A 16997-nucleotide genomic window follows, 5' to 3' on the forward strand; every position below is an offset into this window, starting at 1 on the left:
CCTTTATCCCCGTCCCTTTATCCCCCGTCCCTTTATCCCCCATCCCTTTATCCTCCATCCCTTTATCCCTCCGTCCCTTTATCCATCCCTTTATCCCCCATCCCTTTATCCCCCGTCCCTTTATCCCCATCCCTTTATCCCTCCGTCCCTTTATCCCTCCATCCCTTTATCCCCCGTCCCTTTATCCGTCCCTTTATCCCCCGTCCCTTTATCCCCTGTCCCTTTATCCCCCCGTCCCTTTATCCCTCCATCCCTTTATCCCCCGTCCCTTTATCCCTCCGTCCCTTTATCCCCCGTCCCTTTATCCCCCTGTCCCTCCATCCCTTTATCCCTCCGTGTCCCCCGCCATTCACGTCCATTCATTCATTTATTCATCCCTCCTCTCGCTTCCTGCAGCTGCAGAATGGAGGAGGAGGGGTCAAGCTGGAGCCGCTGTCTGCCTCTTTGGTCCGCTCCGTGGCAGCCGTCACCTCCCAGGTCTCGGTCGCCACGGTAACCACAGCGACTTCCAGCAGCAGCAACGTCCACCTTGGAAAATCTACGGCCGTTCCCTACAACCCCCACCACCCCCCCACCACTACCACCCAGGAAAGGGGAGGGGTGAGGTGTGTGTTTCCTCATGTGTCAAATAATTCAGCCTTCACTGGTATTGAAACCATGAATTGCATGTCTGTCTGTCTGTGTGTTTTTTCTCTCTCTCTCTGTCCCCCTCTCTCTCTCTCTGTGTCCCCCCCTCTCTCCTCTCCTCTCTCTCTCTCTGTGTCCCCCCCTCTCTCTCTCTCTGTGTCCCCCCCTCTCTCTCTCAGGTACTTCAGCCTGTGTCCCCCCAAGGCCTCTGTGTGACTCTCTCCTCTGTGTTTCCTCAGGTAAGCCTGATCTGACTTCGGTTTCCCTGGATCTGTTCTCCCCTGGCCCTCCCCTTTCAGAGGAGCAACCGCAGCAGCAGGCTCACAGTAGAAGAGCCGGAGAGAGAGGAGGAGCCAGTCGCTCCTCCACTGGCCACAGAGAGAGAGAGGAGGTGGAGGATGTGTGGGAAGGAGGGGCCAGCAGAGAGGAGAGGGAGAGCTGTGCTAGTAGTGGTGCTGGAGGCAGCAGCAGTAAGGGAAGGCTCCACCCCCCCGACAGGGACAGCAGACAGCAACACTATCAGCCCCCAGCCCCAGAGCCCCAGCCGCGGCACACCAACAGTAGCCAGCGGGAGTCCATCCAGCTTCCCTCTTTGAGGCACGGGAGGGGTGAGTTGCTGGTGGAGCCCAGGCAGCACAGAGACAGAGATAAATACGACAGTAGCAGCAGCATCACCCTGGAGAGGGAAGAGCACGGGAGCTACCTGGGAGAGACACACAGCTCAGAGAGACACACAGAGCTGCAGCACACAGCAGACAGAGAGAACACACGGAGCAGCAGGAGCAGGGAACTCCTCTCAGGTAGGAAACACAGACCATTGTATACCTCCCAAAAGGCACCCTATTCCCTACGTAGCACACTACTTTGACCAATGCTGAACAAACATGCATGTAGATTAGAGGAATATTTCTATGCATTCATTATACGGACGGCTGATGCACTCAAGACGTTTTTTTCAATTCAGAAGAGTGCACTACATAGGGAATATGGCACCATTTGGGATGAGGACGAGGGACATATCTTACTGTCTCCTGGATTATGCAGCATGTTAATTGCATGACTCTTTCCATTGGCTACACACTGTCTCCGTCTGCGGACGGATTTGTCTTAACGCCTAATGCGTCTGTGCTCATCACATCACAGACCCTATCTGACAGACAGGACGACTAGAGACACGGCTTCAGCTGAATCTAATTAGCATATTTGTACATACATTTGTCCCCGCGGCTCCCTTTGTCTGCAAATATAGGACCACTCTTACTGACAAGGTTGTCTGTAATTGTGATTCCAAATGGAAATCAGGTATGATTGAGGTGTGGATATGTTTTTGTGGATGTCAATGGATGGATGTGTTGCAGGCTTCGGTTTACGCATTGGCATTGTGCTCCGCCGTGCCGGTAGGGCAGATAGACAGGGCAGATAGACAGTGAAGATAGACAGTGTAACATGGCTGGCCCATCTGTCTGTGTGTCTGGATGACCGTCAGCAAACATTGTGTCCAGAGGATGCGGGTTCGTCTTTTCTTCACGCATGCGAGAGAGAGAGGGAGAGAACACTCGTAGAGAACAATGGAAAGGAACCCTAAAAGGAACGGAGAACAAATGTCCGTGCATGAATGAGCATTCGAGACGACGGCTGAGCATCAGAGACCGTGTGAACAGAACATGACGATTGTATGCAGGGTCTTGGCAGTCGCGAATGTGTGTCTGGACGCGGTGTGCGCACGTGCGTATGCGTGCATGTGTGCTACGAGGGGCTGCCATTGGGGTCTGCTTCTCCCCCTGTGTGATTATTGATTACACTGTGGATTTATTACAATGCAATTTGTGTGTGCGTGTGTGTGTCTGTCTATATGTCTACAGACACCGAGCACACCAGTGTGTCATTGAGAACTGTGACAACAGAGGCAGCGGCCAGGAGTGTCTCTCACACCTCCAGTAACCAGCGGAAACTGTCTTTCACCCAGTCTCCCCCACAAACTGAGCCCCAGCCATACTCCAAACCTCACCAGCACTTCACCCAGGAACCTCCAGCCCAGCCCAAGCCCCAGGAAAGGGAGAGGAGCTTCACCCAGCCACTACCCAAGCCTTCCTCTCAGCTAATCCCTCACACTCAACCCAGACCCCTGTCCTTATCCCAGCCTCCTCCTCCCCAGACCGCCCCCCAGACTCTGCCCAAGCCCACGTCCTTCTCTCAGCCACTGGTCAAGTCTCAGTCCCTGCCTCTGGACCACAGCGGCCACATCACAGGACACAGTGTCTCCGACCTCCTCTCCCCCAGCGAAACAGAACTCTCAGAGATGTCCTCCAAACAGATGTCCATCAAAGAAAGGTTAGTCTGTGCCTGGGTTTCTGTGATTGGGTAACAATTCCAACTGTAGTTCAAGTGGGGGTGGTTCCTTGGCAGGATATTGTACTGTACGTACGTTTCCAGAAATACTGGTTGGAGGATTCCAAATGTCCTGCTTATTCCCTTCTGATGCCGGGAATCTTCCAACCATCATTTCTATACTTATGGGAAAGTTACCAGAATTTTGTAATTGTCTGAATGGGCTCTCCGTTGTAAAAGATGCAGGTTTTATTCAGGCGACAAAGCGGCTTGCCAAAGATTTCAACTTGATTCGCCTTGTTGTCTGTGTAAAAAACGTGACGATGTAAAGAATATGAGACAGAATGAGGCGGTGGTGAATGAGCCCCTGCCTGCGTCCCAAATGGTAGTCTATTCCCTACATAGTGCACTAGTTTCATAAGGCTCTGGTGAAAAGTAGGGCACCATATAGGGAATAGGCAGCCATTTGGGGCACCCTGTGTCCTTGTGGGATCTAAGTTTCTGCCTCTCTTTGAGGTGAAAGTGATTTATTTCTGGCCACTGTGCATTTCCCTCTTTGTTCCTGGAGAGAGGAGAGGTAGGAGACGGAGATCAGGCTGCAGTCTGTAGACATCCTGAGGTTGTGTCCCAGTGTCCCAAATGGCACCCGTGTTCTGTTCCCTATATATTGCACTACTTATGACCTGACTGCATCCCAAATCCCACTCTGCCAACCCCCTACCCCCCAAAAAGTAGTGAACTATAAATAGAATAGGGTGCCATTTGTGATGCACCCTTAGAGATTAAAAGCTGTTTCAGTAGATTTAGCTACTGTTCAACAGTACTGCTCTCATCTTGGCCATGTCAGACTGTTATTAGCTGGGTTTCCATCCAATTGGCAACAGATTTTCAAGCGAATATTCTAAAATCTGCAAAAAGGAAATATGCACATTTTTCCACCAGTGGCGCGTTTCCACCAAATAGACGTGTTTCCACCAGTGGCGCGTTTCCACCAAACAGACGTGTTTCCACCAAACAGACGTGTTTCCACCAAACAGACGTGTTTCCACCAAACAGACGTGTTTCCACCAAACAGACGTGTTTCCACCAAACAGACGTGTTTCCACCAAACAGACGCGTTTCCACCAAACAGACGCGTTTCCACCAAACAGATGTGTTTCCACCAAACAGACGTGTTTCCACCAAACAGACGTGTTTCCACCAATCAGACGCGTTTCCACCAAACAGACGCGTTTCCACCAAACAGACGCGTTTCCACCAAACAGACGTGTTTCCACCAAACAGACGCGTTTCCACCAAACAGACGCGTTTCCACCAAACAGGCGTGTTTCCACCAAACAGACGTGTTTCCACCAGTGGCGCGTTTCCACCAAACAGACGTGTTTCCACCAAACAGACGTGTTTCCACCAGTGGCGCGTTTCCACCAAACAGACGTGTTTCCACCAAACAGACGTGTTTCCACCAAACAGACGTGTTTCCACCAAACAGACGTGTTTCCACCAAACAGGCGTGTTTCCACCAAACAGACGTGTTTCCACCAAACAGGCGTGTTTCCACCAAACAGACGTGTTTCCACCAGTGGCGCGTTTCCACCAAACAGGCGTGTTTCCACCAAACAGACGTGTTTCCACCAAACAGACGTGTTTCCACCAAACAGGCGTGTTTCCACCAAACAGACGTGTTTCCACCAAACAGACGTGTTTCCACCAAACAGACGTGTTTCCACCAAACAGACGTGTTTCCACCAAACAGACGTGTTTCCACCAAACAGACGTGTTTCCACCAAACAGGCGAGTTTCCACCAAACAGACGTGTTTCCACCAAACAGACGTGTTTCCACCAAACAGACGCGTTTCCACCAAACAGACCTGTTTCCACCAAACAGACGTGTTTCCACCAAACAGACGTGTTTCCACCAAACAGGCGTGTTTCCACCAAACAGACGTGTTTCCACCAAACAGACGTGTTTCCACCAAACAGACGTGTTTCCACCAAACAGACGTGTTTCCACCAAACAGACGTGTTTCCACCAAACAGACGTGTTTCCACCAAACAGACGTGTTTCCACCAGTGGCGCGTTTCCACCAAACAGACGTGTTTCCACCAAACAGACGCGTTTCCACCAAACAGACGTGTTTCCACCAAACAGACGCGTTTCCACCAAACAGACGTGTTTCCACCAAACAGACGTGTTTCCACCAAACAGAGTTTCCACCAAACAGACGTGTTTCCACCAAACAGACGTGTTTCCACCAAACAGACGTGTTTCCACCAAACAGACGTGTTTCCACCAAACAGACGTGTTTCCACCAAACAGACGTGTTTCCACCAAACAGACGTGTTTCCACCAAACAGACGTGTTTCCACCAAACAGGCGTGTTTCCACCAAACAGACGTGTTTCCACCAAACAGACGTGTTTCCACCAAACAGACGTGTTTCCACCAAACAGACGTGTTTCCACCAAACAGGCGTGTTTCCACCAAACAGACGTGTTTCCACCAAACAGACGTGTTTCCACAAACAGCGTGTTTCCACCAAACAGACGTGTTTCCACCAAACAGACGTGTTTCCACCAAACAGACGTTTGTTTCCACCAAACAGACGCGTTTCCACCAAACAGACGCGTTTCCACCAAACAGACGTGTTTCCACCAGTGGCGCGTTTCCACCAAACAGACGTGTTTCCACCAAACAGACGTGTTTCCACCAAACAGACGTGTTTCCACCAAACAGACGCGTTTCCACCAAACAGACGCGTTTCCACCAAACAGACGCGTTTCCACCAAACAGGCGTGTTTCCACCAAACAGGCGTGTTTCCACCAAACAGACGTGTTTCCACCAAACAGACGTGTTTCCACCAAACAGACGTGTTTCCACCAAACAGACGTGTTTCCACCAAACAGACGTGTTTCCACCAAACAGGCGTGTTTCCACCAAACAGACGTGTTTCCACCAAACAGCGTGTTTCCACCAAACAGACGTGTTTCCACCAAACAGACGTGTTTCCACCAAACAGACGTGTTTCCACCAAACAGACGTGTTTCCACCAGTGGCGCGTTTCCACCAAACAGACGTGTTTCCACCAAACAGACGTGTTTCCACCAAACAGACGTGTTTCCACCAAACAGACGTGTTTCCACCAAACAGACGTGTTTCCACCAAACAGACGTGTTTCCACCAAACAGTTTCCACCAAACAGACGTGTTTCCACCAAACAGACGTGTTTCCACCAAACAGACGCGTTTCCACCAAACAGAGTTTCCACCAAACAGACGCGTTTCCACCAAACAGACGTGTTTCCACCAAACAGACGTGTTTCCACCAAACAGACGCGTTTCCACCAAACAGACGCGTTTCCACCAAACAGACGCGTTTCCACCAAACAGACGTGTTTCCACCAAACAGACGTGTTTCCACCAAACAGACGTGTTTCCACCAAACAGACGTGTTTCCACCAAACAGACGCGTTTCCACCAAACAGACGTGTTTCCACCAAACGCGTTTCCAACCAAACAGACGTGTTTCCACCAAACAGACGTGTTTCCACCAAACAGACGTGTTTCCACCAAACAGACGTGTTTCCACCAAACAGACGCGTTTCCACCAAACAGACGCGTTTCCACCAAACAGACGCGTTTCCACCAAACAGACGCGTTTCCACCAAACAGACGCGTTTCCACCAAACAGACGCGTTTCCACCAAACAGACGCGTTTCCACCAAACAGACGCGTTTCCACCAAACAGACGCGCGTTTCCACCAAACAGACGCGTTTCCACCAAACAGACGCGTTTCCACCAAACAGACGCGTTTCCACCAAACAGACGTGTTTCCACCAAACAGACGTTTCCACCAAACAGACGCTGCGTTTCCACCAAACAGACGCTGTTTCCACCAAACAGACGCGCGTTTCCACCAAACAGACGCGTTTCCACTAAAATGACGCGTTTCCACCAAACAGACGCGTTTCCACCAAACAGACGCGTTTCCACCAAACAGACGCGTTTCCACCAAACAGACGCGTTTCCACCAAACAGACGCGTTTCCACCAAACAGACGCGTTTCCACCAAACAGGCGCGTTTCCACCAAACAGGCGTGTTTCCACCAAACAGACGTGTTTCCACCAAACAGACGTGTTTCCAACAAACAGACGTGTTTCCACCAAACAGACGTGTTTCCACCAAACAGACGGTTTCCACCAAACAGACGTGTTTCCACCAAACAGACGTGTTTCCACCAAACAGACGCGTTTCCACCAAACAGACGTGTTTCCACCAAACAGACGTGTTTCCACCAAACAGACGCGTTTCCACCAAACAGACGTGTTTCCACCAAACAGACGTGTTTCCACCAGTGGCGCGTTTCCACCAAACAGACGTGTTTCCACCAAACAGACGTGTTTCCACCAAACAGGCGTGTTTCCACCAGTGGCGCGTTTCCACCAAACAGGCGCGTTTCCACCAAACAGACGTGTTTCCACCAAACAGACGTGTTTCCACCAAACAGACGTGTTTCCACCAAACAGACGTGTTTCCACCAAACAGACGCGTTTCCACCAAACAGACGCGTTTCCACCAAACAGACGTGTTTCCACCAAACAGACGTGTTTCCACCAAACAGACGTGTTTCCACCAAACAGGCGTGTTTCCACCAAACAGACGTGTTTCCACCAAACAGGCGTGTTTCCACCAAACAGACGTGTTTCCACCAAACAGACGTGTTTCCACCAAACAGACGTGTTTCCACCAAACAGACGCGTTGCCACCAAACAGACGTGTTTCCACCAAACAGACGTGTTTCCACCAAACAGACGTGTTTCCACCAAACAGACGGGTTTCCACCAAACAGACGTGTTTCCACCAAACAGACGCGTTTCCACCAAACAGACGCGTTTCCACCAAACAGACGTGTTTCCACCAGTGGCGCGTTTCCACCAAACAGACGTGTTTCCACCAAACAGACGTGTTTCCACCAAACAGGCGTGTTTCCACCAGTGGCGCGTTTCCACCAAACAGCGCGCTTCCACCAAACAGACGTGTTTCCACCAAACAGACGTGTTTCCACCAAACAGACGTGTTTCCACCAAACAGACGTGTTTCCACCAAACAGACGCGTTTCCACCAAACAGACGTGTTTCCACCAAACAGACGTGTTTCCACCAAACAGACGTGTTTCCACCAAACAGACGTGTTTCCACCAAACAGACGTGTTTCCACCAGTGACGCGTTTCCACCAAACAGACGTGTTTCCACCAAACAGACGTGTTTCCACCAAACAGACACGTTTCCACCAAACAGACGTGTTTCCACCAAACAGACGCGTTTCCACCAAACAGACATGTTTCCACCAAACAGACGTGTTTCTACCAAACAGACGTGTTTCCACCAAACAGGCGTGTTTCCACCAAACAGACGCGTTTCCACCAAACAGACGCGTTTCCACCAAACGGACGCGTTTCCACCAAACGGACGCGTTTCCACCAAACGGACGCGTTTCCACCAAACAGACGCGTTTCCACCAAACAGACGTGTTTCCACCAAACAGACGTGTTTCCACCAAACAGACGCGTTTCCACCAAACAGACGTGTTTCCACCAAACAGACGTGTTTCCACCAGTGGCGCGTTTCCACCAAACAGACGTGTTTCCACCAAACAGACGTGTTTCCACCAAACAGGCGTGTTTCCACCAGTGGCGCGTTTCCACCAAACAGGCGCGCTTCCACCAAACAGACGTGTTTCCACCAAACAGACGTGTTTCCACCAAACAGACGTGTTTCCACCAAACAGACGTGTTTCCACCAAACAGACGTTTCCACCAAACAGACGCGTTTCCACCAAACAGACGTGTTTCCACCAAACAGACGTGTTTCCACCAAACAGACGTGTTTCCACCAAACAGACGTGTTTCCACCAAACAGACGCGTTTCCACCAAACAGACGCGTTTCCACCAAACAGACGCGTTTCCACCAAACAGACGTGTTTCCACCAAACAGACGTGTTTCCACCAAACAGGCGTGTTTCCACCAAACAGACGTGTTTCCACCAAACAGACGTGTTTCCACCAAACAGACGTGTTTCCACCAAACAGACGCGTTTCCACCAAACAGACGTGTTTCCACCAAACAGACGTGTTTCCACCAAACAGACGCGTTTCCACCAAACAGACGTGTTTCCACCAAACAGACGTGTTTCCACCAAACAGACGTGTTTCCACCAAACAGACGGGTTTCCACCAAACAGACGTGTTTCCACCAAACAGACGCGTTTCCACCAAACAGACGTGTTTCCACCAAACAGACGTGTTTCCACCAGTGGCGCGTTTCCACCAAACAGACGTGTTTCCACCAAACAGACGTGTTTCCACCAAACAGGCGTGTTTCCACCAGTGGCGCGTTTCCACCAAACAGGCGCGCTTCCACCAAACAGACGTGTTTCCACCAAACAGACGTGTTTCCACCAAACAGACGTGTTTCCACCAAACAGACGTGTTTCCACCAAACAGACGCGTTTCCACCAAACAGACGTGTTTCCACCAAACAGACGTGTTTCCACCAAACAGACGTGTTTCCACCAAACAGACGTGTTTCCACCAAACAGACGTGTTTCCACCAGTGACGCGTTTCCACCAAACAGACGTGTTTCCACCAAACAGACGTGTTTCCACCAAACAGACACGTTTCCACCAAACAGACGTGTTTCCACCAAACAGACGCGTTTCCACCAAACAGACATGTTTCCACCAAACAGACGTGTTTCTACCAAACAGACGTGTTTCCACCAAACAGGCGTGTTTCCACCAAACAGACGCGTTTCCACCAAACAGACGCGTTTCCACCAAACGGACGCGTTTCCACCAAACGGACGCGTTTCCACCAAACGGACGCGTTTCCACCAAACAGACGCGTTTCCACCAAACAGACGTGTTTCCACCAAACAGACGTGTTTCCACCAAACAGACGCGTTTCCACCAAACAGACGTGTTTCCACCAAACAGACGTGTTTCCACCAGTGGCGCGTTTCCACCAAACAGACGTGTTTCCACCAAACAGACGTGTTTCCACCAAACAGGCGTGTTTCCACCAGTGGCGCGTTTCCACCAAACAGGCGCGCTTCCACCAAACAGACGTGTTTCCACCAAACAAGACGTGTTTCCACCAAACAGACGCGTTTCCACCAAACAGACGTGTTTCCACCAAACAGACGTGTTTCCACCAAACAGACGTGTTTCCACCAAACAGACGGGTTTCCACCAAACAGACGTGTTTCCACCAAACAGACGCGTTTCCACCAAACAGACGTGTTTCCACCAAACAGACGTGTTTCCACCAGTGGCGCGTTTCCACCAAACAGACGTGTTTCCACCAAACAGACGTGTTTCCACCAAACAGGCGTGTTTCCACCAGTGGCGCGTTTCCACCAAACAGGCGCGCTTCCACCAAACAGACGTGTTTCCACCAAACAGACGTGTTTCCACCAAACAGACGTGTTTCCACCAAACAGACGTGTTTCCACCAAACAGACGCGTTTCCACCAAACAGACGTGTTTCCACCAAACAGACGTGTTTCCACCAAACAGACGTGTTTCCACCAAACAGACGTGTTTCCACCAAACAGACGTGTTTCCACCAGTGACGCGTTTCCACCAAACAGACGTGTTTCCACCAAACAGACGTGTTTCCACCAAACAGACACGTTTCCACCAAACAGACGTGTTTCCACCAAACAGACGCGTTTCCACCAAACAGACATGTTTCCACCAAACAGACGTGTTTCTACCAAACAGACGTGTTTCCACCAAACAGGCGTGTTTCCACCAAACAGACGCGTTTCCACCAAACAGACGCGTTTCCACCAAACGGACGCGTTTCCACCAAACGGACGCGTTTCCACCAAACGGACGCGTTTCCACCAAACAGACGTGTTTCCACCAAACAGACGTGTTTCCACCAAACAGACGTGTTTCCACCAAACAGACGCGTTTCCACCAAACAGACGTGTTTCCACCAAACAGACGTGTTTCCACCAGTGGCGCGTTTCCACCAAACAGACGTGTTTCCACCAAACAGACGTGTTTCCACCAAACAGGCGTGTTTCCACCAGTGGCGCGTTTCCACCAAACAGGCGCGCTTCCACCAAACAGACGTGTTTCCACCAAACAGACGTGTTTCCACCAAACAGACGTGTTTCCACCAAACAGACGTGTTTCCACCAAACAGACGTGTTTCCACCAAACAGACGTGTTTCCACCAAACAGACGTGTTTCCACCAAACAGACGTGTTTCCACCAAACAGACGTGTTTCCACCAAACAGACGTGTTTCCACCAGTGACGCGTTTCCACCAAACAGACGTGTTTCCACCAAACAGACGTGTTTCCACCAAACAGACACGTTTCCACCAAACAGACGTGTTTCCACCAAACAGACGCGTTTCCACCAAACAGACGTGTTTCCACCAAACAGACGTGTTTCTACCAAACAGACGTGTTTCCACCAAACAGGCGTGTTTCCACCAAACAGACGCGTTTCCACCAAACAGACGCGTTTCCACCAAACGGACGCGTTTCCACCAAACGGACGCGTTTCCACCAAACGGACGCGTTTCCACCAAACAGACGCGTTTCCACCAAACAGACGCGTTTCCACCAAACAGGCGTGTTTCCACCAAACAGACGTGTTTCCACCAAACAGACGTGTTTCCACCAAACAGACGCGTTTCCACCAGTGGCGCGTTTCCAACCAAACAGACGTGTTTCCACCAAACAGACGTGTTTCCACCAAACAGACGTGTTTCCACCAAACAGACGTGTTTCCACCAAACAGACGTGTTTCCACCAGTGGCGCGTTTCCACCAAACAGACGTGTTTCCACCAAACAGACGTGTTTCCACCAAACAGACGTGTTTCCACCAAACAGACGTGTTTCCACCAAACAGACGTGTTTCCACCAAACAGACGTGTTTCCACCAGTGGCGCGTTTCCACCAAACAGACGTGTTTCCACCAAACAGACGTGTTTCCACCAAACAGACGCGTTTCCACCAAACAGACGCGTTTCCACCAAACAGACGTGTTTCCACCAAACAGACGTGTTTCCACCAAACAGACGTGTTTCCACCAAACAGACGTGTTTCCACCAAACAGACGTGTTTCCACCAAACAGACGCGTTTCCACCAAACAGACGTGTTTCCACCAAACAGACGTGTTTCCACCAAACAGACGTGTTTCCACCAAACAGACGCGTTTCCACCAAACAGACGTGTTTCCACCAGTGGCGCGTTTCCAACCAAACAGACGTGTTTCCACCAAACAGACGTGTTTCCACCAAACAGACGCGTTTCCACCAAACAGACGCGTTTCCACCAAACAGACGCGTTTCCACCAAACAGACGCGTTTCCACCAAACAGACGCGTTTCCACCAAACAGACGCGTTTCCACCAAACAGACGTGTTTCCACCAAACAGGCGTGTTTCCACCAAACAGACGTGTTTCCACCAAACAGACGTGTTTCCACCAAACAGACGTGTTTCCACCAAACAGACGCGTTTCCACCAAACAGACGCGTTTCCACCAAACAGATGTGTTTCCACCAAACAGACGTGTTTCCACCAGTGGCGCGTTTCCACCAAACAGACGTGTTTCCACCAAACAGACGTGTTTCCACCAAACAGACGTGTTTCCACCAAACAGACGTGTTTCCACCAAACAGACGTGTTTCCACCAGTGGCGCGTTTCCAACCAAACAGACGTGTTTCCACCAAACAGATGTGTTTCCACCAAACAGATGTGTTTCCACCAAACAGGCGTGTTTCCACCAAACAGGCGTGTTTCCACCAAACAGACGTGTTTCCACCAAACAGATGTGTTTCCACCAAACAGACGTGTTTCCACCAGTGGCGCGTTTCCACCAAACAGACGTGTTTCCACCAAACAGACGTGTTTCCACCAAACAGACGTGTTTCCACCAAACAGACGTGTTTCCACCAAACAGACGTGTTTCCACCAAACAGACGTGTTTCCACCAAACAGACGTGTTTCCACCAGTGGCACGTTTCCACCAAACAGACGTGTTTCCACCAAACAGACGTGTTTCCACCAAACAGACATGTTTCCACCAGTGGCGCGTTTCCACCAAACAGACGTGTTTCCACCAAACAGACGTGTTTCCACCAAACAGACGTGTTTCCACCAAACAGACGTGTTTCCACCAAACAGACGTGTTTCCACCAAACAGCCGTGTTTCCACCAAACAGACGTGTTTCCACCAAACAGACGTGTTTCCACCAAACAGACGTGTTTCCACCAAACAGACGTGTTTCCACCAAACAGACGTGTTTCCACCAAACAGACGTGTTTCCACCAAACAGACGCGTTTCCACCAAACAGACGTGTTTCCACCAGTGACGTGTTTCCACCAGTGGCGCGTTTCCAACCAAACAGACGTGTTTCCACCAAACAGACGTGTTTCCACCAAACAGACTTGTTTCCACCAAACACACGTGTTTCTACCAAACAGACATGTTTCCACCAGTGGCGCGTTTCCACCAAACAGACGTGTTTCCACCAAACAGACGTGTTTCCACCAAACAGATGTGTTTCCACCAAACAGACGTGTTTCCACCAAACAGACGTGTTTCCACCAAACAGACGTGTTTCCACCAAACAGACGTGTTTCCACCAAACAGACGTGTTTCCACCAAACAGACGCGTTTCCACCAAACAGACGCGTTTCCACCAAACAGATGTGTTTCCACCAAACAGACGTGTTTCCACCAGTGGCGCGTTTCCACCAAACAGACGTGTTTCCACCAAACAGACGTGTTTCCACCAAACAGACGTGTTTCCACCAAACAGACGTGTTTCCACCAAACAGACGTGTTTCCACCAGTGGCGCGTTTCCAACCAAACAGACGTGTTTCCACCAAACAGATGTGTTTCCACCAAACAGATGTGTTTCCACCAAACAGGCGTGTTTCCACCAAACAGGCGTGTTTCCACCAAACAGACGTGTTTCCACCAAACAGATGTGTTTCCACCAAACAGACGTGTTTCCACCAGTGGCGCGTTTCCACCAAACAGACGTGTTTCCACCAAACAGACGTGTTTCCACCAAACAGACGTGTTTCCACCAAACAGACGTGTTTCCACCAAACAGACGTGTTTCCACCAAACAGACGTGTTTCCACCAAACAGACGTGTTTCCACCAAACAGACGTGTTTCCACCAGTGGCACGTTTCCACCAAACAGACGTGTTTCCACCAAACAGACGTGTTTCCACCAAACAGACATGTTTCCACCAGTGGCGCGTTTCCACCAAACAGACGTGTTTCCACCAAACAGACGTGTTTCCACCAAACAGACGTGTTTCCACCAAACAGACGTGTTTCCACCAAACAGACGTGTTTCCACCAAACAGCCGTGTTTCCACCAAACAGACGTGTTTCCACCAAACAGACGTGTTTCCACCAAACAGACGTGTTTCCACCAAACAGACGTGTTTCCACCAAACAGACGCGTTTCCACCAAACAGACGTGTTTCCACCAAAGTGACGTGTTTCCACCAGTGGCGCGTTTCCAACCAAACAGACGTGTTTCCACCAAACAGACGTGTTTCCACCAAACAGACGTGTTTCCACCAAACAGACTTGTTTCCACCAAACACACGTGTTTCCACCAAACAGACATGTTTCCACCAGTGGCGCGTTTCCACCAAACAGACGTGTTTCCACCAAACAGACGTGTTTCCACCAAACAGACGTGTTTCCACCAAACAGACGTGTTTCCACCAAACAGACGTGTTTCCACCAAACAGACGTGTTTCCACCAAACAGACGTGTTTCCACCAAACAGACGTGTTTCCACCAAACAGACGTGTTTCCACCAAACAGTGGCGTTTCCACCAAACAGACGTTTCCACCAAACAGACGTGTTTCCACCAAACAGACGTGTTTCCACCAAACAGACGTGTTTCCACCAGTGGCGTGTTTCCACCAAACAGACGTGTTTCCACCAAACAGACGTGTTTCCACCAAACAGACGTGTTTCCACCAAACAGATGTGTTTCCACCAAACAGACGTGTTTCCACCAAACAGACGCGTTTCCACCAAACAGACGTGTTTCCACCAAACAGACGTGTTTCCACCAAACAGGCGTGTTTCCACCAAACAGACGCGTTTCCACCAAACAGACGTGTTTCCACCAAACAGACGTGTTTCCACCAAACAGACGTGTTTCCACCAAACAGGCGTGTTTCCACCAAACAGACGTGTTTCCACCAAACAGACGTGTTTCCACCAAACAGACGTGTTTCCACCAAACAGACGTGTTTCCACCAAACAGACGTGTTTCCACCAAACAGCCGTGTTTCCACCAAACAGACGTGTTTCCACCAAACAGACGTGTTTCCACCAAACAGACGTGTTTCCACCAAACAGACGTGTTTCCACCAAACAGACGTGTTTCCACCAAACAGACGTGTTTCCACCAAACAGACGTGTTTCCACCAGTGGCGTGTTTCCACCAAACAGACGTGTTTCCACCAGTGGCGCGTTTCCACCAAACAGACGCGTTTCCACCAAACAGACGTTTCCACCAAACAGACGTGTTTCCACCAAACAGACGTGTTTCCACCAAACAGACGTGTTTCCACCAAACAGACGTGTTTCCACCAAACAGACGTGTTTCCACCAAACAGACGTGTTTCCACCAAACAGGCGTGTTTCCACCAGTGGCGCGTTTCCACCAAACAGACGTGTTTCCACCAAACAGACGTGTTTCCACCAAACAGACGTTTCCACCAAACAGACGTGTTTCCACCAAACAGACGTGTTTCCACCAAACAGACGTGTTTCCACCAAACAGACGCGTTTCCACCAAACAGACGCGTTTCCACCAAACAGACGTGTTTCCACCAAACAGACGTGTTTCCACCAAACTTCCGTGTTTCCACCAAACAGACGTGTTTCCACCAAACAGACGCGTTTCCACCAAACGGACCTTCTTTCCACCAAACAGACGTGGTTTCCACCAAACAGACGTGTTTCCACCAAACTTTCCGTGTTTCCCACCAAACAGACGTTGTTTCCACCAAACTTTCGTGTTTCCACCAAACAGACGTGTTTCCACCAAACAGACGTGTTTCCACCAGGCTGGCCCTGTTTGAACCAAACAGACGTGTTTCCACCAAACAGACGTCTTTCCACCAAACAGACGTGTTTCCACCTTTCTTTCCTTCTCTTCCCAGGCTGGCCCAAACAGAGTGTTTAACTCTCTCTTCCCACCAAACAGACGTGTTTCCACCTCTCTTCCAGGCTCTCTCCCAGGCTGGCCCTGTTGACCAAACAGAGGTTAACCTGTTTCCACTCTTCCTTTCTTTCCTTCTCTTCCCAGGCTGGCCCAAAAGAGTGGTGAGGAGGTTTTCCACCAAACTTCTTTCCTTCTCTTCCACCAAAGTGGTGAGGAGGTTAACCTCTCTTCTCTTCCTTTCTTTTCTCTCCCAGGCTGGCCCCTGAAGAAGAGTGGTGAGGAGGTTAACCTCTCTCTCCACTTCCTTTCTTTCCACTCTCCCAGGCTGGCCCTGCTGAAGAAAAGGAGGACTTTCCTTCTCTCTCCTCTCCTCTTCCTTTCTTTCCTTCTCTCTCCCAGGCTGGCCCCAAAAGAGTGGTTTCCACCAAACTCTCTCTCTTCTCTTCCTTTCTTTCCTTCTCTCTCCCAGGCTGGCCCTGTTGAAGAAAGTGGTGAGGAGGTTAACCTCTCTCTCTCTCTTCCTTTCTTTCCTTCTCTCTCCCAGGCTGGCCCTGCTGAAGAAGAGTGGTGAGGAGGTTAACTCTCTCTTCCTCTCTTCCTTTCTTTCCTTCTCTCTCCCAGGCTGGCCCAAGACAGACGAGGTTAACCTCTTCCACTCAAACTTTCTTTCCTTCTCTCTCCCAGGCTGGCCCCAAAAGAGTGGTGTTAACCTCTCTCTCTTTCCTTTCCTTTCTCCCAGGCTCCGTGTCTCTCCCAGGCTGGCCCTGTTGAAAAGACGTGTTAACCCCTCTCTCT

At 50.3% G+C, this 16997-nt stretch overlaps 1 protein-coding gene across 1 annotated transcript in view; it reads left to right on the forward strand.

The window, feature by feature from the left end:
* The window catches only part of svilb (supervillin b), an 86337-nt gene that overhangs the window by 37525 nt on the left and 31815 nt on the right, over positions 1-16997 (forward strand). The window contains exons 13-15 of the mRNA XM_064991989.1: positions 397-646; positions 867-1427; positions 2490-2958. Of these exons, the coding sequence (XP_064848061.1) occupies positions 397-646; positions 867-1427; positions 2490-2958 (1280 nt within the window). The remainder of the gene's footprint in view (positions 1-396; positions 647-866; positions 1428-2489; positions 2959-16997) is intronic.

This window comes from Oncorhynchus masou, chromosome 17 (assembly GCF_036934945.1).
Source record: "Oncorhynchus masou masou isolate Uvic2021 chromosome 17, UVic_Omas_1.1, whole genome shotgun sequence".
Taxonomy (NCBI): Eukaryota; Metazoa; Chordata; class Actinopteri; order Salmoniformes; family Salmonidae; genus Oncorhynchus; species Oncorhynchus masou.